This window comes from Vidua macroura, chromosome 6 (genome assembly GCF_024509145.1).
Source record: "Vidua macroura isolate BioBank_ID:100142 chromosome 6, ASM2450914v1, whole genome shotgun sequence".
Classification (NCBI taxonomy): domain Eukaryota; kingdom Metazoa; phylum Chordata; class Aves; order Passeriformes; family Viduidae; genus Vidua; species Vidua macroura.
This window is the reverse complement of record NC_071576.1, coordinates 33,554,065-33,579,908: the sequence shown is the minus strand read 5'-3', so window position 1 is coordinate 33,579,908 and position 25,844 is coordinate 33,554,065. Positions and strand designations below refer to the sequence as shown.

At 43.8% G+C, this 25,844-nt stretch overlaps 1 protein-coding gene across 9 annotated transcripts in view; it reads right to left on the bottom strand.

Moving 5' to 3' along the window:
- Nucleotides 1-8,062: 8,062 nt before the first annotated feature.
- RAD51B (RAD51 paralog B) overlaps nt 8,063-25,844 on the bottom strand; it is a 379,423-nt gene continuing 361,641 nt past the window's right edge. For 4 of the 9 annotated variants that reach the window (XR_008437716.1, XR_008437714.1, XR_008437715.1 and 1 more), the window contains one exon: nt 25,181-25,268. Coding sequence is in view for 4 of the 9 variants with exons in the window: in XM_053981406.1 (XP_053837381.1) it covers nt 25,138-25,268 (131 nt within the window). In the remaining 5 variants the exon portion in view is untranslated. Of the gene's footprint in view, nt 8,662-24,883; nt 25,269-25,844 lie in introns of those variants that run through there. The other 5 variants (XM_053981406.1, XM_053981408.1, XM_053981409.1 and 2 more) reach the window with 4 other exon arrangements.

The following is a 25,844-nucleotide window of genomic DNA, read 5'->3' as shown; positions in this document are numbered from 1 at the left end:
AGCTTGACAACAGTCTTCTCTCCCTTCTTTCCAAGCACGGTGTTTTTTTACTTGTTTCTTGACAAGTAGTCTCCAGCAATTCTTTATAAGAACTGGAATCATTGCTGTCACGCTCTCTTGCATTTTAGATGTGATACATTACGTGCCTCTGTGTATCAGGGTCTTTACACAAGAGTCATACATGATCTTTGGATATTGACATGAAGAAGAAGTAAGACAAGTCAAAACAAGATCCAGTGGCTGAAAGCACAACAAATTCACACCAGTAAGTGCATTAAGGGTGGCTGAGCAGGGAATATTGTGCTAATGGTGCAATTTGTCCAGGCTGAGAAGAAGAGGCAATTTTTCTGTCATGAAAAGTTGTCATAATAAGATTGGATAAGAACTCCATTAGAAGAGGGCAACACAGTCCTTATGGTTCTCTCCTTCTAGTGTTAAGCTGTAACAAACCATAAATATTGTGCAAGTTTCTGTATACTGCAGTTTATCAGTAGGGTGTTCTGTTACTTGATTTATGATCTAGGTTGCTTTGGTTTAACAGCAGTTGGTAGTAGAGAACATGTCCCGCCGTAGGATCTGGGTGGTGCCTGGGGTCTGAGGCATAACTAAAACCCATGTAAGGCTGTCTTCTCCTCTCTGGCAACTGGCTGACACTGCAAAACACACAGGAACCCTAAAAACAAAAGCAGCATAATGGGAAGGAAGGCGACTCACAGTTAGGCAAGGGGCCAGCTTTCTCTGCTTTTTCCTCTGAGTCTCCACTTGTGGAAGTCCCTGTTTGCATGGCCTTGCTATCAACTGATGTTTTAGCTGTTCATTTGTGGTGAATCATAACCGAAGGGAACTGAAGCACTATCTGAAATTTGCTTCCTCTTGGGCAACAGAAGGACCAGCTGAACTCCTTCCCCTTTTGGCTGCTCAGGCTACTCTTTTGTCAGAGCACCATTATAGCAGTGCAACACTGCTTTATTTACAGAATTGGTGGTACTGCTTCAGCTTCCTTGGGCAGGGACCTTTTGAGTGTCTTTACTGGTGGGAAGAATATGTGACAGTGGAAGGTAAGTTAGAGCTTCTGTGCAGGCATGACTTCAGAGCCGTTACATTACCAGTGAATTCTTAGCTTTTCATACGTATGAAAATAAAAACATATTCCCCTCTCCATCAGCCTAGTCTGTTCTGCCTTCAAGCTTGGCAGGCCAGCTGAAAGAAGCCAGCAAAAAAAAAGTACCCAAATGAGAAAAGATTATTTTCTAATGAGCAGCTGAGATGAAACTGAAGAATACTTCTGGCTGTAAACACTTCCAGCATTTGGGACTATGTAAAATTCTGATCTGGATTAAAAAAATACTATTATTTACACTTATCAGTTATGGTAAGGTCAGGAAGTTAAACAATATTTGACTAGCAGAGACTGAATGTTCCCAGGTACAGCTTAACAGTTGGTAAGAGATGGAAACAAAGATCAGGCTTCTGATCTTTCCTAGACCAAGAAAACCAGTAGTGATTCCATTAAAACCATTTGCTCAGTAACTAAAGGCACGTAATTTTGGACCCTGGGCAAGGGAAAAGCTCTAGTTATGTAAAAAGCAGCTTGGAGAGAACAGTAACAAGCATCAGCTATCTAGAGGAGATATAACAACAGATCCACTTTGAGAAATCATCAGCTCTGCTTTGATCTCAGCCTTGAGGAAATGAGCATACAGAAGCTGGGCTAGATATATGGCAACAAAATCACAAAGGTTATGCAGCAAAATGGAAGCCAATTAGCAAGAGACTTTAAATGACAATTAATTTTCCCATCACTACTTCAGCAGCACAAGGAAGACGTAGGTGACCAAAAACATGCTGCCCACTGAGGAAGAAAGGCTCCAGACAGTTCCTGGCTAGAGTGCCAGGGTGCTTCATACCCTTTTTGCATTTGTTATCACTTCAGATAAATACTGCAATCAATATCAATGACAGAGGGCGGTGAGATCACAAAACTATAACGAAGGCTAGATCAAAAGATACTTCAGATAGTGCTGAAGTTGGTTGGGCCAGATGAATTTCATCCTCGGGTAATTGCTACAGCCAGTTAGTTATTTGACCACAAAAGCTCTAAGTGTAACCTCGCCCAGCTCCTGGGATGTTTTATGGAGCCCAGAGATCATACTTGGAAGCCTGGAGAAGTGCAGACGACGTAGTTCCGGTCTTTAAAAGGGAAAAAAGGAGGAGCCAGGGATTACAGATTGTTCAGTTTGACTTCAATTCCCGGAAAAATATTGGAACAAACAATCAAACTTTGGTAAGCACCTAAAACAAAACAAAGCGATGAATAATGGCCAGCATAGATTTGTCAAAAACAAATTGTGTAAAATAGGTCAAATTTCCTTTCATGACAGAAATAAAGAACCCTCATTGATAAGGGACAAGGAATAGTATTCCTATATTTTGATGGTGGTGAGGCTTTTGTCACAGCGAAACATGATACTCCAAAGCAAATTTAATTAAGGGAGTCTGTGATAGATGGAACTGGTCTGGGATGATGGAATGCTGATTGGAAAACTGAAGAAAAGAGTTATTAGCTATACTTTTAAAAGGGAAAGATGGATCAAGAAGAGATGGTGGGAATCTATATTGGTTCAGTCTGATTTAAGGGGATTATGAACAGCTTGGACAATGGAATAGAAAATATTACATTCTTGGCTACCACAAATCTGGAAGGGTACTATGGGTAATCTGAAATATAAGGCAACAATTAAAAATATTTAGACAAATAGCCTTAAAAATAGGATTCATTTCAGTAAGGACAGTTCTCAGTTTCTACGCTTGGGCATTACCAAGAATAATTAATTCTATTTATATAGGGCAATAAATTTTTGAGTAAGTAGCAACACTGCATAAAAAGATCTGAGAGATGTTCGCAATCCAAATCTGAGTTAATTGCTAATGTAAAAAGGAAAAGTGCTTTACTAGGATTTTTGCTTAGAGATGAACTCCACAAATAATCTTTCTGCTCAGTTGTCTGTGAGCAGTTGGGAGTGTAATGTCCAGCTTTGGGTGCTGTGCTCAAGACAAGGTCCAGAGGACAACTGTGGGATAATCAGAGGTCTTGAAAAACACAGCTAGGAGGGAAGAATGAACAAATTGACTTTCTTAAGTCTAGAGAAGACTGGGGCAAGATAGGGTTACTGCTGTCAAATACGTGAAAGGTGGCTGGGAAGAAAAGGGGAATAAAATGTTCACCATATAGATGATGGATAGGACAAGTAATGAGCTTAAACTACAGAAAAGGAGATTGGGGTTGGATATTAGAAGACGGCAAGCAGTAAGGGTAATTATATACAGAAGTATTTGAGGAGGGTGTGGAATCACCATCCTGCTTTTAGGAAGAGGTTAGACAAGCACTTGCCAAGTGTGACATGAGTATAATGATCCTGCCTTGGGACATGAGTCTGGACTAAGTGATTTTCTGAGATTCCTCCCAGCCATATGAATCTCTGAGTCTCTCCTGGCTGCTGGAGGAAGCAAGGCTGATGTTGTGGAGCATTACAAGTGCTCCATGTTTGTGGTTTGCAGCGATCTCATTTGTGAGTGAGAACAAAGAGCAGGAGATATGTGTGCTGCTTTCTGGTTCAGAGAAAAACGGCTGCAGTGACAGGTGAAGTCACCAAAGACTCAGATGTCCTTGGATTGTGAGAATATAGTCCTGTATGTTTGATCTCTTATTTAAATGTCTCTGGTTCCCACATGGTGATGATGTGTGAGACTAACCTTGACTGATCAGTACAAAACAGTGTGTAAAGCTGAAACTTTGTTACTCTGATTGTTCCTAAGAATGCATGCTATTGCAGACTCCTGTAGAGCCAACCAGAGTAGCCTGTCCTTTATATAATTCAGGACTCTTGCTTCCATTTTGGTTGGAACCAGAGGCCAGTTCAGCCTGCAGCCCTGGCAGCAGTGACACAGGCTGGCACTTGGAGTCCTAAAGCTTCCACAGTGTCAGATGCTGGGGAACAGAAATGTGAGAAACTGTTTTTTTATCTGTAGTCCCTGTGGGCCATTAGGGACAGAGCTTGCTAAAGATTATTTTATGCAAGCACTTACAGAAGTTTGTGTTTCTTTAGGAACTCCATGGAAGATAAATGGAAAAGGATACAAGCAGGAAGGACAGAAATATTCTTCTTTTTTTTCCCAGCTTTTACAAACACTAGTATATAAATAGCACCAAAAAAAAAAAAAAAAAAAAAAAAAAAAAAAAAAAAAAAGAAAAAAAGGGCTTATTTTAAAGAGGTGGTCAACCCAAAGTCCCTTGAAAAAAATAGCAGAGAGCAAACACTGAAGTCCTTTAACTCTGTGTCATAATTTAATAATTTATAGCAGGTTTCCAATTGTGAAATCTCTCAGTGATGTGGGACAGATGTTATGGTAAGGAAAATAAAACAGACAACAGGATGGGAAATGCAGAGAAGATGAAATGACACTGTGTTGTAATCCTTATGGGAAATCTCTATATGGCTTTCCAAAATACTGTGCTGGTGAGCAATTAGGAAATAGATGAGCTATATAAACAGAGCCACTAGAGGTCTGTAACTGTTCCCATGCAGTTTCCACAGAAACTGTCAGTCTCAAGGGCAGCTTTGGGAGGGGACTATTCTGCCCACCATCTTCTAAATGATTATTTTAATAATCTGTCCAGACCTATTTGTGTAAGAAATGGACAAAAACGGAGGTTTTCCAGTGCTCGTTCCAGTTCCTATGGCAGTAGATCAAAGGCAATAACAATACAGATTTAATTAATTCAGGAGAAGGAATTCCCACTTGCAGCGGTCTTAACCCAGCAGTGGAGGAAAGCTGTCAATCATAAGGGCAAAGGTGCTGAAACTGGCATGGATTTGTGGTTTGGTTTGGTTTGGTTTTTTTTCCTTCACACTAAGCAGTTCAGGAGGAGAGTAAAACTGTAAATGTCACCTGAGCTTCAGCAAAAGTAGGACTTCACATATAATCAGTTTATGTTTAACATATATATAAACATATAACAATTTATGACTGTGCCTGAACCATCCATTTATAGGACATATGACCAATAACTGGGCCTGTCAAAAGAAACTTCTCTGAGGAAATCGTATTTCCTTGTCCAGGTTAAGTTTGGAGAACATCCCTATCAGCCTCACTCCAAGTGCCCATCTTCACACCAAAGACCAGCAGCATTCTTAAAGGCAGCAAAACCTGAAAACAAAAAGTTGGGGAGGAGCTCGCCTCCACCTTCCAGCTTGGTGTAAATCATAGGAGCAGAAGGGATTAAATTATTAGAAAGAACCAAGAATTACAGATTTAGCCAAAGAGGAGTGAAGGCAAAAATCTTTGCACAGATCTAACATCAAAAAATGAAGAAAGGCCTTTTGGGAGACTGAGCAGGGAGCTGGCCACCAGGGCACTTGGACTTTCTAGAATGCCTTAAAGACCAGAAGGAAAGATGAGAGAGGAAGTTTGTTGATTTTACTTGAGCTAGAAATTACCACAATAGTAATCTGATGCAAATCTACAATGGGAGATTTTAAGGAGGCCAGTAGAGAATGGAAAAGTAGAAGAATGACTACTTTCCCATCAAAAATATATTGTCTGAGTGAGAATAATATACGAGAAAGGAACACACAGGAAGGAAAATATTGTAGAATTCTGCTGATGTTAAATGAATTTATTTCTTAGAATAATATTTTCAAAAATACCTTTTTTCTTAAACAGAGGTTCTAAAATAAAATTTCACTCATAGCTGTGGCAAAGCTCCTCTTGCCTACTCCTTTAAACAACTGCAGAATATCAAAGGTGAAGTCAGTTCAAGAATCTGTTATCCCATTGCCCTGTATGCCCTCACTTTCCTTTCTATATGCAGCTCATCTAACCTGGCCTGAGTTTCTTTCCTAACATGAGGGAAGTGACCCACATGACCCATTGTGTGATTTCTGAAGTACTGAGCAACAGACAGCAGTGAGGCAGCACCAGAGCCCTGCTGCAGCTGATTTTAGACAAAAATCAGTTGAACCCTGTGGCCAGTGTGTAGTTTGGTGCAAGGTGCCAAATACTTCAAGGGTTGAATTTGCATACCTAAAATTGCAATTAGGACATTTTTGCCTTGGGCAAAACAGGGATAGGGGCTCATGCCCAACTAGGGCAATCTAGTGATTTGTCTACCACTCTTTCAAACAGGCATTAATTAGAAAAATCAGATAAATAAAGACTCAGATCCAATGGTTTGGCCTGCTGAAGATACTTTAATACTTTTCGCAGAAGTCCCCTGCACAAAATGATTTAGAAATTGTTTCCTACCTGCGGCCTGTTTCTTCTTTGAACTCCAGCTGACATCATCCCAATGGCACAAAACTTTAGGGGTCTGACATACAAGAGAGGATCTTTACATGACAACATCTTACAGCCAGTCTTGTGGGTTTACCTGGAACACTGCATGTGATTCCCAGCACTACACACAGTAAACATTCTTACTACACAGAGACCCCTGTGTGTCCATTCATTCAGACACACCATCTGTGCCCACACTGGGGCTCTCACCAACCCATATGTGTTTGCTTGTGGTTTCTCATCATGTGTGCTTTCACTGAAAGAGTCAAGTGAGGAAGAATGGGCCTTTCCATTTCTAGGAAGGCACTGAAAAATCATGTTGTATATGAATCTGGAAAAAGGAAGTACTGCCATTTGGAGGAGAATTTAGGTGCTGAGAAGAGAATGACCTCTTCATGCTGGCACTATTTAATTTATCTACTTACTGGATATAGCCCCATTAGACCACTTGCAGCATGGCCAAGGTTAGGCTATATAAGGCCTAATTGCACTCCGTTATGACACTTGGTAGAAAAATCCTTCACACCTTTAGACTTTTTTTTTCAGGCTTATATTATATATATTATATGTCCTTATGTTACCTTGGGACCTCTCAAGGTCTTTTGCAGAGTTCAGTCCCTTTGGTAAAACATTAGAAGAGCTTTCTCATACCCTATGGGATTAGACTCCAGAAGTGGTCAGTCTGGTCTTCCATGAAGCACTCCTTTGTGCTGCAGGGGTTGGCAGAAGACTTGTCAGAGATCATAATAGACTCAGTGGATCACACAGAGCCAGTGTGCATGAGAGGACAGCACAAAAGCTGCCATCAGGTAGGACCCATATGCTGTAACAAAGGGAAATGGGGCAAATCTCAAGCTCAAGGCATTTCCAGAAGGAGGTGAGGCGATGCCTGCTGGTGACATTACTTTTGATACAGGAGATCTTAAAATTACTTATTTTAAAAGTGTCATTTTTGATATTTTATAGCCAGCAGGTTCTTTTGGCACTGAGGAGCCTCATCGTTGCACTTCAGATGTTATTAAAATTTGCCACTAGAGTTCTAGGGAGAGTCCTTGGACTATTTGCTTCATAGCTGGAGTTTGGAGCCAAAATACTTACTGTAACCTGAGATTTAAAGGTTTTGCATGTTATTAAGAAAGCAAGCTGCAGCCTGCCCTCTTCCCCATCCTTTCTTCAGGGTGGCTAAAGTATTGCAAATACAACACATGTGTACTGCATTTTAGCTGACTTCACAAAAACGAATCTACAATAGTGTAATTTTTATGTCAGCAACACATGTGAAAAGAATGTGTGAAGTCCATGAAAGTATGTAAAGACTCATGCTAGTTCTGTGTTTAATGATAGTGAGATATGAGGCTGCCATATCACACTGAGGTGTGTAAAGTTCTGGCTCTCTGAACCAGCCTTTAAGAAGAAGGCTGGAAAGCATTTGCCTCCTCTGTGCCATTTGTGTTGTCAGGAATGTGCTAAAACCAAATCCCTGTATACTGGTAGTGACGACTGGAGTAGGCCCAGTCTCCACATGAGTAAGATGAAGACATTCTGCTTTTTGTGGTCCCTAATAATGTGGAAGTCTGTTATGGATGGCTTGGATTCTTCTCAGGGATATAATTGGGAAGAGCCAGCTGATACCTACATGTGAACTTCCCTGTACATTAAAACATTGGGAATTCTTTCGATTTTCCTTAAATTTGAATTTTCCGGGGGGAAAAAGAATAAAAGGTCCTGATATAATTTTATTTTTAATGAGTAAGTGCAGTGTTTCAAGAAGTATTTTTTCCTGTAAGACTAACTCTCAGGTAGAGAGTTCTTCGGCTTAGAATATCTTTTCTTGAAATCAGTGCTTTTCCTCTGCCCTTACCATCCTCTTTTGCAACCCCAGAAAATGAAGGGCTGGTACATTCCTGAAGACCGCTCCAAAATACACATCCAGCAATTGCCAACTTCTGCCTCAGCTGCATTAATGAACCTCCTTAAATCACCAGTGCAATGCAGTGGGTGCTTATGAGAACGATATTCAGCCACGGTCTGTGCTCCAGATACCAGGTTGGTTGTGAAGCAGGCAAGATTCCAAAGCTGGGATGGCTTTCCTGTTATCACTTTCCATGCCAGCTGTCTCAAGGAGTTGTTATAAGAGGTGCTAACCAGTTGCCTGAGAACAGCATTCTCACCTCCTTCCCCTTACCAAGCTCTGGACATTGCTCCCAGGGAGGAAAATGCTATTAGAGTATTAGGTCATCTCATCTCGGTGCTTCCTGTTTTCTTGACTGTTTCTCCTGTAGCTTGCTGTGCTGATTCTCAGGTCCCAGTGCACTGGGGTTATGGCTGTGTACAAAATAAAGGCGGAGAAATGAGTGGCTGCATCACAAAAACGTATGACTGGACATTTTGTTTTGCAAGGCTGGTGAGACAATATGAATCATACTGTTCCTCCCACACAGAAATCCCCTTCTGCTATAGTTATGCCTTGCATACCTAATAGCTTAGTAACTGGCATAAAGAAACTTCTCTGCAAAGCTGGGGAAAACTGTATCTCCCGAGCCAAATGCCACCCTCCTCATCTTTGGTCTAATACTGACATCTCAGATAATGACACTGTGATAATCATTATGAGAAGTGCCAGTGAAAAATGACTGGATGCAAAAAGCGCAATTACCTCTCCCTTAGGTAGCCAAGAATAACTGGAATGTCCTTTAATATTTTGGTTACTCCACATGCTTACATGTGAACCTTGCTGGGAGAATGACAGCAGCATAACAAAAGCAGAAGAGATTGTGGGATTATTCAAACCCCCCTGCTGCTCCTTATGGGCTTGTTTGATCAGAGGGGCTCAGCACAGCTCCACTGTGGCTCATGCCTGACATTCACATCTATCTTTGCAGGTGAGTGAAGGCTTTCTGAAGCAGCCCAGGTGCTGGGAGGCTCAGAGTCCTCATGTCTCCCCGAGTGGGTTCAAGGCATGCAAAACGAGCACCATTTTGTTTATTGCTTGGTGGAGGCTTTCCAGAGGCCACATGCCATTGGTCACATGTGGAACCCTGCCATGGGTCATCACTTTGGGCAAATGCCTGGCAGGGAACAGGAAGTGGAACTGAGGAGAAGTCAGTGGTATCAGATCGGTGAGCAGCCAGGAGCTGCCAGCCACTTTGTCCATGCACGTGTTGCAGTATGCAACACAAGTTTCAGGTGCTGATTAGCAGTGCAATATGGGATAGAGAAGGAAATTCTGGCAGCATATGGGAGAGATTTAGGCTGTGAGGAGGTGGGAAGACTGTCTCAGGAAGATGTCTAGAATGCAAGCTACTACAATGGGAAACTGCTACCCTTTCTCTTGTGTGTCTGGGAATACAGGGGCTGTGAGTCCTGTAGTTCAAGTTTACAAGTTTAAAATACTGAATTCAATGCATTTTCATAGGGCAAGTCTTGCCCAGCAACTTCCAGGATGGTTTCACTGGGTCCAAAGCACTCATGAAGAACAGGAGGAGTATTTCCATCAGCTCCTTTGGCAGGTAAAGCAGCGAGGTTGGTGTGGCCACAGCCTCAGGTACTGAACATGCTGGTGCCGCATGGGGACGGGTGGGAAGTGTGGCTGGTGGGGATGCTGGACACATCTGTCCAGACTCTGTGAATTTTCTTTCCCTGGCCCCTGGTACTGGCTCTGTTCTGCCATTGCCATGCTGGCTCACTGTCCCTGAACCGCAGGCCCCGCTGCCAGCCCACCCCATCCTGCTCTGAGAGCACTCGCCAAGCGCCCACCTCCCTGGTGCCCACCGCTCCCAGCACGCGCGCCAGCTGCGCCATTTGTTTTGGAGGCCCACAGCAATTCCCTCCGCCCTCACGCCCTCTGTTTACAGTATCACAGCCACTTCCAGCCTGCGATAGCGCAGTGGCCGCCAGGTGACCCTGGCTTAGTGTAAATATTTTGCTTTCACTGGAAGGAAATGTGACATACATTTGGGGTGGAAGTTATCCAGAGGCTGTGGCCTCGGGAGCTGAACTGCTGGGAAGCCCCTGCCACAGTGCTGTCAAGGTACCAGCACTATCAAACACATTAAGACACAGGGACTGTGCACCAGCAAAGGGCCAGATTTGCTTCTCAGTGACACAGCAAGGACATCTGGGGGTCAGTGAGGAGTGAGGGTGCCCATGCTGCCCAGGCACAGCACAGTAAGGAACAGCATGGCTGTCTGCCCTGGCACACCTCCCCCTGGGCAGCTGAGCCCTGGTATGAAAGAAGGTCATGGCAGAGACAGATGAGCAGAGGCACTTCCCAAACATCCATGTGAGTTTGGAGCAAAGACACCATTAAAAAAAAAATCACTACACAATGATTTGTGCTTCTTAAACCATGTGGCCATGTAAGCAGACATGGGTAATGTGGCAGGCCCCAGTCTCCTGCTAATGGGCTTTGTCCTGCACTAAGGACATCTGGTTTAAGGCCTGGATGGGTTTTAAAAGCTGCCTCCAGCTGAGCGGTGTTTGCTGTTGATGACACTTGCGATCGCCTGCCTCAGCCTGACTGACTAGATATGCTTAAAAAGGAATAGTAATACAATGCTTAAAGGCATATTGTACCAATTAGCTAGTGTCACATTTTACATCTGATAAATATTAATTAATGGTATTTCAAAGTACAAAAGGTGCTGGGAATTCATGCATTGACTGGAGAGAAATAGATCTCCCATATATAACCATGAGCTTGCTGAATTTGACTTGGCATAGCTGGTTACCCTGGAGTGGTGTCTGCTTTTTTGGCATCCTTCCCTGTCATACCAAGGTGCCGACTTCCCACAGGACAGCCCAGCAGCCTCCCCAGGGAATCAAAGAGCCAGATTATCCAGAATGGGCAAGCTGTGCCAAGTCAAGGGTTTGTTTTTGGTAAATATCCAGAAATTAAGGCTCTAACTTGTTGAGGTTTTAGGCCTTGCCTAGGCCCCGTCCTTATCAACTGCTGTGAGCTTAATTACCAACCTTTGTTTCTCCAGACAGTCAAATGTGTTATGGAGAAAATGCATGTGTGTTCGATTCACTTGTGAAAAAGGCTTGACAGTGGATAATTTAAAATCAAATTACAGTCTGCTGTTAAAACAAACCCAGAAAGTTCCATTTCACAGGACAATGCTCCTCATGCACTAAAATAAAAGCTGATACAACTGTGTGGTAATGCTCAGCCAGTTCATGAAACAGCAGGGAGGTTAATTGACTTTTTAGGAAGATCCCCAGTGAATATTAAACAGACCCTGACATTCCTAGCACCGCTGCCTGAGATCAGCACTTCACTATGTCCAGAGACATTTAAAGAACTCTTGCAGCAACCACTGACACCATCACACTGAATCCTGCCTGGGAGACCTTAGAAATGAGTCATGGAGGGGAGTTATCCTGTTCCTTAGAACACACTGCCAGTGTGCTTAGCTGAACAGGAAGGAAATGAAATAAAAATTTTCAGAATTGGAAATTTTCATTGCATCATTTCATAATTAGAAATGAACAAATACATATACGCACACATTTATGTATGTATGCATACAACTCCATATACATACAGGCCAAAGAAAGCACTAGGAAGCTGTTGCAACCAAAGCATGTGCCACACAATCCTAAGTAGGACGTTCTGTTCATAATAGAACATAATGTAGCTCATGGAAGCTCAAGGATGAAGCAATAAAAGTTGTGTACTAGCCAGTTCAAGGTTACACAAAAACATTAAGCTCCCACATGTTTAGAAGACACTGAAATGTGATACATGAACAAAAAAAGAAGTAATATCTTTAAATCTTAAAAAAGTATACCTGTTTTACTCTGTAGAGATCTATGGGATCCTCCATTCTGAGGAAGAAAAAAGTTCTTCTTTTTCCCAGCTGGAAGAAGGGATTCATTTTAGGTTGAAGCAATATGCATGTGATATTCCTTATGTGGTAAATTAAGCGTAGGCTGGCAAGTCTATGGGCCGCTCACCATCTCTATTTAACATTCAGAGCTGTGCTGTGGCACTGAGCCTGTGGGACATCATGGGGCCTCCTTAGTGCGGGTCAGGCTGCTCTTAGATCTCTGTATTCAGACTTAGAACTGAAAATCATGCCAAAGCTCTTGCCTCAGGACTTCAGTTGACCTGCTAGCTCTTTGAAATCACCACCAGCAGCAGGTTAGCCACCACCAGCGCCCTGCAAGGCCCTTCTGTGTTTGTGTGAAGCAGGAGAGTTATGGAGAGGGATTTTTGGCTGCCACAGCCTTCGGGTGTGCTGTGCTATGTAGTGCACGTGCTGTGAGCTGCTGCTTCTCCTCAGAGCAGCCACAACGAAGGGGTCCTGGCATCACAAGGCTGAGAGACGGTCCGTGCAAGGCCAGCAAGGTGCCAGTCCATGAACTCACTGCCACTACGGATATGAAATGCTGGGAAAGGGCAAAGGAGCTCCCAGCCATTTCAGGCAGGCTCAGTTCCCTGCCTGGACCATGACAGACCAGTCTCCCATCACAGACTCTGTTTAACAACAGATTAACTGAATTCTTTTGAGCTTTTCTTATGCTGAAAGGACATTGCCCAAAGCAGCTGAAAAGACAGCCCACGTATCCAATACTAGCAGCTCTTTTTGATCCGCTTTTTCTTTGACATTGCCTGGGGCACCCTCCCCCCACAGCCCTGCAATGTAAATTCACTTTTTAATGCTGTTGGGTTGGATTTGTCTTGTCAGGAGTGCAAAGTGCCAGCCACCAAAAGGTCCAGTCAGAAGAATTGTCATCTAAAAGACCAGCTGGCAGAGAATGATTTAACCTGACAAAAAAAAGGTGTTGAGACTAGTTTGATTATTTTGGGGGTGGAGGGTGAGGGCAGGTGGTAGTGTTGGCACAAAGAAAGAGCTCTGGACCCAGTAGAAACAGCTCATTCAGCCAAGCACCGAAATTGGTGCCAGCTCTAGATAAACTCTGCTGCTCCTCTTGCAGTTTTTATCCAGACTTGTCCCAGTCAGCACCAGGAACTGCCAACGGGTGCATCTCATCAATAAAAACAAGCTAGAAGAGACTTGTGATATGTTTCCTGTGTGTTTGCCTTGAATCAGGATGTATCTTGCACCCAGAGCCCCACTTAGCTGTGCCAGTTCCAAGAGCTGGCTTGGTATTTACACCATCCTGTATGGGAGCTGGGGCAGCCATCAGCCTGAGCAGCAGGAGGAAACCTCTCCCTTGTTCACAAGTGCTCACTTCTGGGGTTTTGACCCATTACAGATGGTGTAGTGGGGTGTGTGGGGTATGTGGTGTGCTGCGAATTGCAGCTCTGGATGCAGCTTTATCGGTCACAACCATCACTATGTAAACACCTGTGATGAAGCACATGGTTCACTTTCCAAGCACAAAGCTGTCCCATAGAGAGATGTATATTTCAAGAAGAGGAGAAAAAGAGACATGTGGCATTTGTTTCTGAGCTAGAAAACATGAAAATTATGCTCAACAAGAAAACGTAGCTGACAGGTAGCTGGGAGGGCTCTGTCCTTTCAATCTCTGTGTCTATCAACAGAAGATGTGCTTGAAAATTGCACTCATCATTTTCTTTTGCAGAGTAATAGGCAAATAGGTTTTAGCCTGTCGCCTGCAGGGAAATGGTTTTGTAATGGAAGGAGCACTCTGAACTAAATCAACAAACAAGAGAATGGCTGTGTTTGTTTTTCCATGTACTGGAGGTGAGGGCTCAACCATGCTGGGGTTTCTTTCACATCCTCTCGACACAGGGCAGGGGACAGGCAGAGACACAAGAAGAGCTGCACATCTACGTGGAGGGAGCACTGCAACAACAAAACTTTTGGTCTCTGCCTTCCCCCCACGTGTGCCGTGCCCTTCCTGTCAGTGGAGTGGGAGATGTGGGTCTCTTGGCATGCCTGATGCTCTCCCTCTGGCTGTATTTTCATGAATGTTTTAAGCCAGCACTTGTCACTGACATGGGAGTTGCCTGAGTGCCTCTCTGCCCCTGGCTTCTTGCTTCCTCCCCTCAGCTCTTGTGCAATCTTAGTTAAGTGCATCGGTGAGTGCAGCTGGACCACAACCAACCAAGGACTACAAAAAGGATGCATTTTTTAAAATCCAGTGGTTCCCCACTCCAGTTCACTCTCTTGCACTGGGAGTGAACCTCTTTTGGCAGTGATGATGACTTATTGGGAGAGACATTCATGGCCCTCTGGCCTGGGGCAAGGGATGACCTAGGTGGGGAGGGCCCTGCTGGCCTCAGGGCATTCCTGCCTGCCCGTGTGGGTGGCAGGAGAAAGCAGCAAGTAAACTGAATTAATTAGCCAGAAGCTTCGATACTGGTGGAAGTATCTAGCTCACATACATACATATACGTACAGAAATGCACTTCATTACAGCCAATTTCACACGAGGCAGGTGTTTTTGCTTATTGATTATGAATCCAGAACCACCAGTGTAGTTTTTTTCATCCTACATATGCTTTGTTGGTATGGAGGATGTGTGCCCAGCACAGGCTCAGGCTAAGTATTAAGTTGGGAAAAGAGAATTGCCTAGCCAGACAGAGGCATTTTGCCTCCTTTAAGCTGCATTCCAAAGACAGACAATTATTTGGAAGTATCTTGTGTGCTTAATCAATGCACAGGAAGCATTTGTAAAGGCAAGGGCAGCAGTGAGTGTATGCTTTAATCCTGTCTCAGACACAGCATTCCCCTTATTCATTTATTCCCTGCATTTGAACTGTTAGCTCAAAGGCAGGCCTACAGCTGGAATGAATAGCTTAAGATAGCCTTCTCCATGTCTAGGCCACTGGATGCCCATATGGGCTTATGTTTTTAATGTATATTCCCCATTGTCCCTCTTTTCTCCTAGCAGAAGGAGAGAGGTATTTCTGTGTGCTTCGGTGTGTCTTGTGTGTGCCAGGCCAGGCAGCCCTGTGCCTGTACAAGTGCTTGTGAGCACACGCAGATATAGCTGTGCCCATACAGACCCAGATGTGCCCAGACAGACCCACATTACTGGTCACGTTTACATCTGTCTATATGCATGCCTATTCTGCCCTGCAATCAACATATACAGAAGTCTGTTGAAACAAGCCAATTTTTTTCCTCTCCTGAATTGCCAAATGCTGGAAGCCGCAGGCTAGCTATTGTGGTTACCCTGATTCCCAGGTTTCTCCTGCAGTTGGCAAGTAAGCGGCACTGCGAGTTTCCTAACAACTGGGATGAAGTTTTGTGTAAATCACCTTCTAGGCGTTAGACTTTTCCCAGCAAAAGAGGGGGGTGGGTGTTTGGAGGAGGGAGAATTGCTCTCTTTGATGTGGGGATTAGTTCACATGTCAGCATTATCCCCCTTTTTTTAATATGCTGTGATTTATAGAAGGGCGGCTATGAGAGATAGCCAAGGGGACACCCCACGTGGGACTGACAGACACCACCTCCCAGAAAATACCTACAACTAAAGCAGCTGGCATCAACAGAAAGACTCCAACTGCAAAAAAATGAAAGCATTGTAAAAAAGCCCCGTTTTGCCTAACAAATGCTTTTTAAAAATTAGGATGTGCTTTACTGCTTATTGAGCAGAAACTGGTTTTCCCAGCAGCAGAGGGGGAATCTTTTTGCACATCCACACTAAAGAAATTATAAATGCTCTTTTTTTTTCCTTTAAAAAAAAAAGTTTGTTTTGTATTTTCCCCTTAGAGCACACATCACTAGTGAGAATGAGCATGGTTTCAAAAATGATTATGCTCGCTTGAGACATATTTAGCAATGGGACTGCTCCAGTCAGATTTTCCACATTCTCCTGCATGTATATTTTATCAGTGCTTTAGAAAAACTTCACTTTTTGGTCAAAAGTTATATGGTTGTTCCAATCCAATCTTATGTCTATTAGTGTTGAAGGAAACTTTCCTGATGTTTTTCATGGGAATGGGATAAGGCTCTGACTTATTAGCTAGAAGCCATATTCAGAGTAGCTTTGCTTAGCATATCTGAATTATTTGGGCTTACTGCTTTGTGGAGTGTATGGCTGAGAGGCTGGCAAAGGAGACAGTGATAGATACTGTAAGAGATTTAACTAACTTTTATAGTTTGTATCAGTATTTTCTCAAATTCTGTCTGTTTTGACCCTTTTCAGTTCCTAGTTTTTTATTTTTCCAGCTGTCTTTGAATGAAACTTTGAGACATTCTAGTAAAGCAAACTTTTATTTGGTAATTAAAAACACAGTTTAATTTCCAGACAGATCAGCTCTTTGAGTTGATTCCCTGTGTGTGCTCTTGTGTTGAAGGCAGTGGGGGAGACAAGGCTGCAGCAGCCCAGACTTTATAGTGAGCTGCTGTAAAACTCTATCCTAGACATGCAGTTTTATCATGTTTTTACCACAGAGATACCAGGGTCTTCCTTGGGTGTTTCTTCAAGTCCTCTCCCACCCAGCCACCCAAAGCCCTGCAATCACCCTTGATGCTGCTTTGCTTGTGCTCCTTCCAGCACAGCAGAGGCAGCTCAGCAACTGCCTGGGCACCTCACCTTGAGGGACAGACAAAAGCCAAACCACTTCTTTGCTGCAATGTTTCCAATGGTCTCCTGCAATTCCCCCCGCTATTCTTTTAAGCATAAAGAGGTTATTGTGTCACCCCCAGCAACCCATGGCTGCCACTGACAACCAAAGTGTGACGCACGACGGGACGTGCCCCACACAAGCAGGCTTTGTGCCCGGAGCGGTGCAGTAAAGTGGCCACGTTCAAGTGTGGCCTCGCAGTGTGACTTCTCCCACCCCAGCCGGGGCTGCTCCATGTGCTCTGACCCAAATGCTAATCGAACTACTTAAACCCGCAGTGAAAGCACAGACAAAAGCTCCTCTGGCACCTTCCCAAGCGCAGCGCCCTGGCCCAGGGCTCCTGTGAAGGTATGCTGCAGCACGCTCACAGACCTGCCTGGCTCTGCAGAGCAGCGTGGAGAGAGGGGCACCTTGGCTCTCAGGTGCCTGTGCATGCCCCACCTCGGCTTGCTACTCCTCTTTTGAGCCACTGTGAAGTGACTGCAATCACAATCCTTCTCAGAAACAGAAGTTTCAGTCTCAGTGCACAGAATAACGTGTTATGTTCACAGGCACCCTCTCTTCACGAACAGGCAATAGCAGAGCACTTCATAGTGATGCTTCCTTTCACCCCAGCCCGATGTGGGGTCGGGGATGGTGTGTGGAGAGAGAAGGGTGACTTGGTGGACTGGAAATGATAACTGTTTCCACAGCCTGGGAAACACACTGCATATGTTTCTGGCAAACCAGGGTATTTAAGAGACATGGCACATGCTGCGCTACTTATTCTTCTTCACAAATGGCCCACTGGAGCCAAAAATCAAAACCATTTCCTGCTTATTTGTTCAAATTGTCAAAATATTTGACGGAATGAATGTCAAGCAGTATCCTGAAGACAATACTTCATAGAAGGAAAGACAATTTGGAGATCACTGTGTTCCCCCATTTCACTGCACTTTCCAGAAATGGAAAATCCTCCTTGCTGGTCTCCTGGCTGTTGTGTGGCAGGGTGGACAATGCCAGCTGACTACAGCCACACACATCACTGACTTATCCTTTTTTCTACATACGTTACTATTTGGGTGCTCAGACCTGTCTCCATTGTCACTGGTAGCTTGAATCTCTCCCCAAGAGTTAAATAAGTTTTTCCTTTAAATAAAGAGACAGCACCAGCTGATTAAACCCCAGTACTTATGCATGTATTTTGTTTATGCTTTTGAGTGAGAAAAGTAATTCCTATATTATTCAGGTGTGCTCTCATCTGGGAGAAGCAAGATTTCTCATCTCCTGTTTGGATTGAGTCAGGAATACACAAGTTAAGCAAAGTTTGTTAAATGGCATATATACTAAGAAGTTAAACAAACCTTTTCAGCAGCTATGTTTGAGTGTAACTGAGACTAGAACTCAGATTTTATGCTTTTGATGGCTTACAGTTAAGAATGAAACAATGTAATATAATATAAAAAAATCATCAAACAGCCAGTCAGCCAAGCAGGACAGGCTTAGACTTTTGAATACACTACACTTTTGAAAATTTGTAGTACAGAATTTGAAAAACACTGTTTGGGGTCTTTTTTTGTTTGTTTTAAAAAGTTATGTTGATGCTGATAGAGCTTAAATCAGAACAATATGAACAGACTATAGCTTAAAAATTTACCTGGTCTTTTCATTTAAACCCACAAAAATGTAAGTAGAAGCCGGAGTTCATAACAAGCTTCCCCTTAAAAAAAAACCCAAAACAAAACAACAAAAAAACCCCAAAAAACCCACCAAACAAACAAACAAACAAACAAAAAAAAACCCACAAAACCCAAAAACAACCCAAAACTGAAATCAAATGCTCTGTTTGATTATCCAGCTGTTTGGCTCAAAGGTGCAACTTGCGTGTCTTTCTGTGGTCTGAATGAAACCCAGAGGAACATTAGGCCCTGACTGCTAGATACAGCTCCCATGCTTCCAAAAGCTGAGCATCAATCATACACCAGCATGTGTGAAATCCTACATGAAAACATCAGGTGGAGGAAAAAACTCTTCCTGCAGGAGATACCTGCCCTCCCTCACTTTCACTTAACACTGATAGCAGGAAACTACTGTACCTGCTGATACATCAGAAACAGCCCTTGAATATTTCTGCCTGTCATCCAGATTTATTAAAAGATCACTTCCATTTGAGAGTCTCCAAAAGCATGTGTTTTTTCTGATATGTCATATATGAGGGTGATGCAAAAGTAAATATGTTACCACTGTCACAAGTTGTGTGGTGAACTAAATACCTGCATCATCTGGAACTTGGTAATGGAAGGGCTGTATTTTCTTTTTGACTCCCTAGTAACAGACATATTGTCAATGTCCAGCGAAGGCTAAAATTCTACTGGACCATAGCTGTGTACCTTATATGCGCTATGTGATTTCCATACCAGCTGAAGCAATTAACCATTAGTGCAGCAGTTGGGATAAAGCAAGTGAGGCAACTGCAATGTGCCTTCAGTTAGAAAGCAGCTTCAGGTCTAAATGGCAGCCTTCAGACATTCACCTGGTTCCACTGCTTGTATTTACAGCTTGGGAGAGAGCTCAAAGACTCTGGAAATGCTGCAGCTAAATAGCCACCTTCTTAGCACCCTGCTCAGTGCAAAGCTTCCCTGGCACCTGATTAGGAAAACACTGCAGGGGATTCACAGGAACAGGGGCTGGGGTCAGGAGAAAGCATTAAACCTTCACATGTAACTTTTCATGTGACCAGGCTGGCGGGCCAGTGACTGTGGTCTCCATTGGCAGGCAGTGGCTTGTGGAGACCTGGGAATTATTATATAGGATTGGGAGAGAATTCCAGCAATGCACACAGAGCCCGGGGGGAGGATGAAAGGCAAACGCCATGCAATGAATGAATTCAGAAATATGCATGCAATTTCTGAATGAGTTCTTTCCCTTCGCTGAACCTGCACATCAGTTTCTGCAGCCACCAGTGAAAGCTCATGTCCCACGGTTGAGAAGATCCGTACCAACCCCCTCGGCTCTGCCAGCCCATGCGCTGCTCCCCAGCACCTGCCGCTGCATGGGCGCAGGCCACCTTTGCTGTCAGCAGCGGGAAGAGCACAGTGTTGGTGTGCCACAAACGAGGGTCTTTGCCAAGACACCAGTGAGCCCCTAAATGCAGCTGCCCTCAGGAGGAAAGCGGGGTGTGGCTCTTCTGAATGCGGCAGCTCCCACTGGTGGTGGCTATGCTGTGGGGCCGTGGTGAAACCCATAGCTGAGGGCAAGGGGAGAAAAATTCAGTGTTGCTGCTTCATCAGTCTGAACCAAGCAGTGCCAGAGCAGCCCACTGGCTGCGGGCAGAGCTCAGCTGGTGCCACCTCCATTGTCACCATGGTGGTTGGGGGGCCCAGCTGTCTTGTGGCTGGCCTTCCCAGGTGGCTGCAGTCAGATGGGGTGTGCAGGCATGGGCTTTGAAAGCACACTTAGGAACAGTAACTTGCTGCTTCCCCAGTGTATAATTTTGGAAAGATGGGAGGAGAGCCATCTAGAAACGGTGTCCCTGCAGCTCCTCACTTGGCATAGTAGAACCATCTTTTATTATCCTTTGGGGCTACAGCTGAAAACAAAAAATGCTTTCATTTCACTTTGGCAGCAGCTTTGGTTGTGTGTGCTCTGGCTGCTTCCTTAATTACAGTGGTTGTTGACAACTTCTGATAGAGACCCTCTCTTTGAGCAGTCCCCCCACTCCCCCACTCTTTTTGCACTCTGAACACATAACAAACTGGGACAACGTTCTGTAAAAATAAGCTCACTGTAACTCAGCGATTCCCATGCCACAGTTATGCTCTCTTCTGTCCTCACAGTTTGGGCTGCTGCTGTTTATTTCCTCTTTCTGGCTATAAGACATTTTATTTATTAGTGCTGGATTTCCTGTTGCCTGCAGCTGCCCGTTCTTTACTCTCCCCAGTGCATTTTGCTACGAGAGGCTGTCTGTAGGTTTGTTGTCCCACTGACTGAGATACTCTCATCAAGTTTGGTCGGTGGTTGTATTAAACAACACTTGACAAAGAGGGGGCTTCCACGGCAGCCTGGGCATACAAACCATACCCCCCTCAAATAAACCAAAGGCTGGCATGGTAAGCTCTCAGAGGCAGAGGAGGGGTCCTTCTTTTATGACTTACTGATGCAGAGATTATGCTTTTTCAGATGGCAGGAACACTTCTTGTTTTGCTTGCACACACTGCACCACACAGGGGAAGTCAGCTCTTTGACTGGACACGTCTGCAGGTCTGACTGACAAGGGGTTAGAGATTTGCAATTATTTATATTTCTGACTGTGGGCCTCATCATAGTAGAAACATCATGCAGACTTTACACACGTGAGGTTCACGAATGACTTCCCTGATCTTTTTTGGACATTCAACATCCTTGTAGTAAACAGAAAAATTGCTTAAACCGAAAGTGAGATCATGAAATGGAAAAAAATGTTTTGTTGCTTTGAACACAATTTCCCTGCTGGAAGGAAGAAGGTGGCAAAAGCTCTTCACGCTCTGTGTATTACCAGCAAGGCCAGTTGGAAAAAAGCTCACTCATCAACACTGGGGAAAAGTGCTTCATCTAAATTCTCTGTTGTCCAATAGCTAGCTGGTATTATCTCTAATGGCAGAGAATAAGCTTGAAGCAGCACCTAATGGTAATATTCTCTCTCTTGTGTTTTGTGTGTAAGGTGCTGCCCTAATTTTATCATCTTCTCTTTCTGTTTGGAAGGGATTTTATCTGAAAACTGAATAATGAGAGTTAGGGGTGAAGTGAACCCCAAGGCATGGAGGTGTGTTTTACAGTGGTGCAGCCATGGTCCTATCAGGATGTGATCTTTTCAGCTGTTGTTCATGGTGGGCAGTTGCTGGCAGAGAATCTCTGCAGGTGCAGCACCATTTAGACACTTCTTCCTTTGTGTCAGATGTTCGAGAGCTGCCCGTGACCATTAAATAGGGAACAGTCCTCTGACATCTTCCAGGTAAAATGGAAATGGGAGATCCTGAGCATCTGAATTATGAAAGATCCCAGTGTGTTACCTGCAAGCCAGTTTTTTAACCCCAGTGTCCTGGCCAAATTCCAGCTCTGCTAATTACATCCTGCCTATGTGAAAATTCCCCTGCATTTGTACACTGCTTTCTTCCTCGCTTGTTTTCAGCAGCTGTGTGGAGTTGCCAGGTGCGGCGAAGCGCTTGCCATGTTCCACCTCAGGCCTGGCTGCCTTTCAGCAGGGAATGAAATGAGCACTGTGCACAGCATTTGCACTGAGTCTGGATCCTCTGCAGGGAAGAGTGCTAGAAAAGCAGCCTACCCAAGGACCAGTGCTGGAGCCTTGTCACAAAAGGTAACAGCATAAAGAGGCCAAAGGTTCTAGCACTGGGATACATCGTAAGGTCACAGGAAAGACAGGAGGACTGATTTTCCTCCCAGTGTCTCTCATCTACAAGGGCTGGAACAGCTGGTACATACTGATCTGGTTTTGGTAGCTGACTGACTTCAGGTTTGTTTGCACAGTGCGAGAAGCTCTCAGTCCTGCTTACACTGGTCACTGTCAATATACATCTAGCTTTGCATGTCTGGTTACCTATCCGTGTGAGCGGGGGAAGCTAAGGGGAAAATAATTTAAGAGCTTTTAATCTATAGATTTGTTTCCTTGTCTTCCACTTCATCTCGTGCACATTGCTTTTTGCTTGGCCCTGTTGGGAACAACCTTCTTCAACTAACCATTAATCCCTCTGGTAAAAATCTCACTCATACCATGAAGAAGAACTAGCTGACAGATTATCCCTCTCTTCTGAAGAGGTGAAAGAGATGGCTGCGGCTGTAGTTGCAGGATGCTAATAATAAGAAGCAGTAAGTGCAGGTCACATTCAGAAGGATAATGAAATTACATCTATTCAATACAGGAGTGACTTATTGGCTCATCTGTCCAATTTTCTTGTCAGCCAAGCTTTCTTGTTAATGATGACATTTTTACCACTGTTCTGCCTGAATATTATATGGAAGTACATACAAACATGTTTGAGGTTGCTTCCAACAGAACATCAACTCCACTGGTAGCAATGGAGGCAAAACATGCCCAAGGCAGATAGAGCAGTGACTTGATTTTTTTTCCCCCACCTCACATCCCTCTTTGATCTTTTCAACATCTTAATTCCATGGGACAGCAGTTGTGAGCAAGGGGGAAAACCCAAGGTTGTTTCAAGGTGCGATACCAGCATGTTTTCACTATATCCTAGGAAGGGAAATACAGCAAGACTTGGAAAGGGAGGGAATGTGTGTTGTTTTTGGTGTAAGACAGAAAGCTGGGACTCAAAGACCCAAGTTCTGTTACCATGCTGCCCCTGTGACCTCAGCAAAGCACAACTATTTTAGTCTCATCAGCCCTGTCTTTAAACTGTACTTGCTTCATGGGGATGAGAAGAAGGGGATTAAGCTTTAATTCACTAATGTTTGTAAAACATTTTAAAACTTGATGGATATTTCCCAGGTAGTGCAGAGAGCGCTGAAAAGCTTATCTCCCTCTCCAACTGCAAATGGCTCTGCAATATGACAGAAAAGAGTGAAAACTGCTTGCATTCTGGTGTTTATAATAAGGAAACCCTCTAACTTCCCCTCTCAATCCTTCCATGTTTTTTTTTTTTTTTTTAATAGGGAGAGACAGCAATGAGAAATTTTAGTCTAAACAGAGTGCAGTTGCTCCCTGGAGACTTGAATGCATCTCACTGGAATTTTCCCTGCCTTCAGTCTATTGTACTTGTTAAAGGTCCTGGAACCAGGCATGTGACTGTAAGAGCAAAAAACACTTCTCTGTCTGAGTGCTCTACCAAATATTTACAAGATACTCAGATAAAATGGCTACAAGCAAGTTCAGCGGGTTTGAGAGGCTGGTAGTGCAGCACTGTCAAGAAGAAAATCTAAATCTTAGCTAAAACAAAATTAAAATTACATGTTACAAAGGTCTCCTCAAAGCACAAAACTGGTAACACTGAAGCTGGAAAATTGCTCTTCCCCAGGGTGAAATGTATTACTTTTAGAAGTAGCTTATTGAAATGCAGTAGCTTCCTTGTTGTGATGGAAACTTCCTTGTTAAAGGAGAGCCCAAAGCTGTGTGAGCAGGCGTGCAAGCCGATAGCTGCAGAGATGGTCTCTCCATGCCATCCTATCTGGTGGGTGGGAGTGATGCAACATCAGCTTCCACATCTGTGGCACTGCTAGCCTTAACAGTGTGCAGTACTTTTTAGTAGGGGCCACGTGCTCCCAGGAGCTCTGTCATCACCCCCAGACTAGCCAGCAAACAGCAGATGGCAACCTGCCTGCCTGGCTGCCTGAGGTGGCCTCACTGCAGCTCATTTCCTTGCCGGGTCACCTACAGCCACTTCGGCAGTACTTCAGACCTCTCATATTTCTGTACAGGCTACTCTGCTTCTCAAGAGGGTGCTCAGGGAGGCTTTCCCTGTGGCAGCAGAGGACAGAACCAGCCTCTCAGGCCAATGGTGACTGCAGCAGCAGCTGGCACTAACTGAACCCATGGCTTTCACCCATGGCTTTCCTGTAGGCTTGAGAGTCAGGAACAGATCCTGATCACAGCACAGCTGGTGATGCTTTTAGCAGCCTTGAGCAAGTCATACATTCTCTAAGTCTGTAAGGTGAGTAAACAGTTCTGTGGTTTGCAGTCATGCTGTGAATACTTCAAAAGTGCTTTGAAGACAGAGAAAGCTGAGCAGCTGTAATACACATTGATCTTCCCACCGTTTAGATTGCTACCTGTTCTTGTAACATTCTGAACAGTCAGAGTCAAGCTATTTGTAACTCTTACATCATCTCTGATGATTTCCAAGTGAGTTACAGGAGTAAGTACCTACTGTACTATTGCTTGGTAATCAAGCCACTGACTGGGCTTATCATTCTCTTGAAAAAAAGAAGTGAACATTTCACTGTGTTTTGGGCTGTGGACACTACTGTGCTTGGCCATTGGCTCCTCCAAATTGATGAGGTAGTGAGGTGAATTAGGAAGGCACATGTGGCCTACACTTCTTCAGTACCATGTATGTTGTTCAGAGGCTTTTATTATCAAGTCACTTAAATTAAGCTAAGCAAAAGACAGGTTTTTCAGAATTTCAGAGTTATGTATGGCCCCACATATACAAAGAACAGCACTTGGTTTTAAAGTTAGTCTTTGAAGAGACGAAAGAAGAAGAATGCTCACTCTGCTTCACCAGATTTTTGAAAACCAATGTCATCATTCATTCAAGTCTTTGGGGAGGTTTCATTTGTCCTTTCTATGGATTTGATGCATTTTTTCAAGTCTCACCAATAGCGCTGGGTAAAGCAGCATCATGTAAAGTATCTTTCAAGGCAGTGTTCCTCACTCGTATGGGCTGCAGGGCAGGATTGGTTCCTTCCCAAACTAAATTAGTTTGATCCTTTCGGTCTGAAACACACAATAAAGACAAGACACCTCAATCACAATATTTCTGAATGAGATTGCAAAGTTGCCATTTCCTCCAGCAAACAACCACTTGGACACCCATTTAGTACAAAAAACAAATCAAGGCAATAAGTTCACTATAAACCAATGTTACAGATTTGCTGAAAATGGATTGACATGCATGTAATGATCCTCTTTATTCTGCATCTCTGGTTGTCCTTCTAGTTACCAGTATCCAAACTCTCCTTCTCATTCTGGCTGGCAAACTTTCTAATGTGTTCTAAAGCCAAACTTTAGACTAGTCGAGGCCTCTTTACCATTCTTTGCCAGAGCTCTCCAAAGGCCAGCATGTATTTGCTGAGAATACTGTACTTGCTGGGATACTTTGCACCACCCTAATTTTCCAATAGAACTGATTTTTTTGTAGCCAGTGCCTATGAACAGAGAATGGGATGTGCAAGAAGATGGACATTGTCTAATACAGCTCATGTTTGACAGTTCAAATACATTTTCTAGAGTTTAACAGAGCACAGCTTATAGCAATATATTTTCTAACTAATAGCAAATTGCCTTGGATTC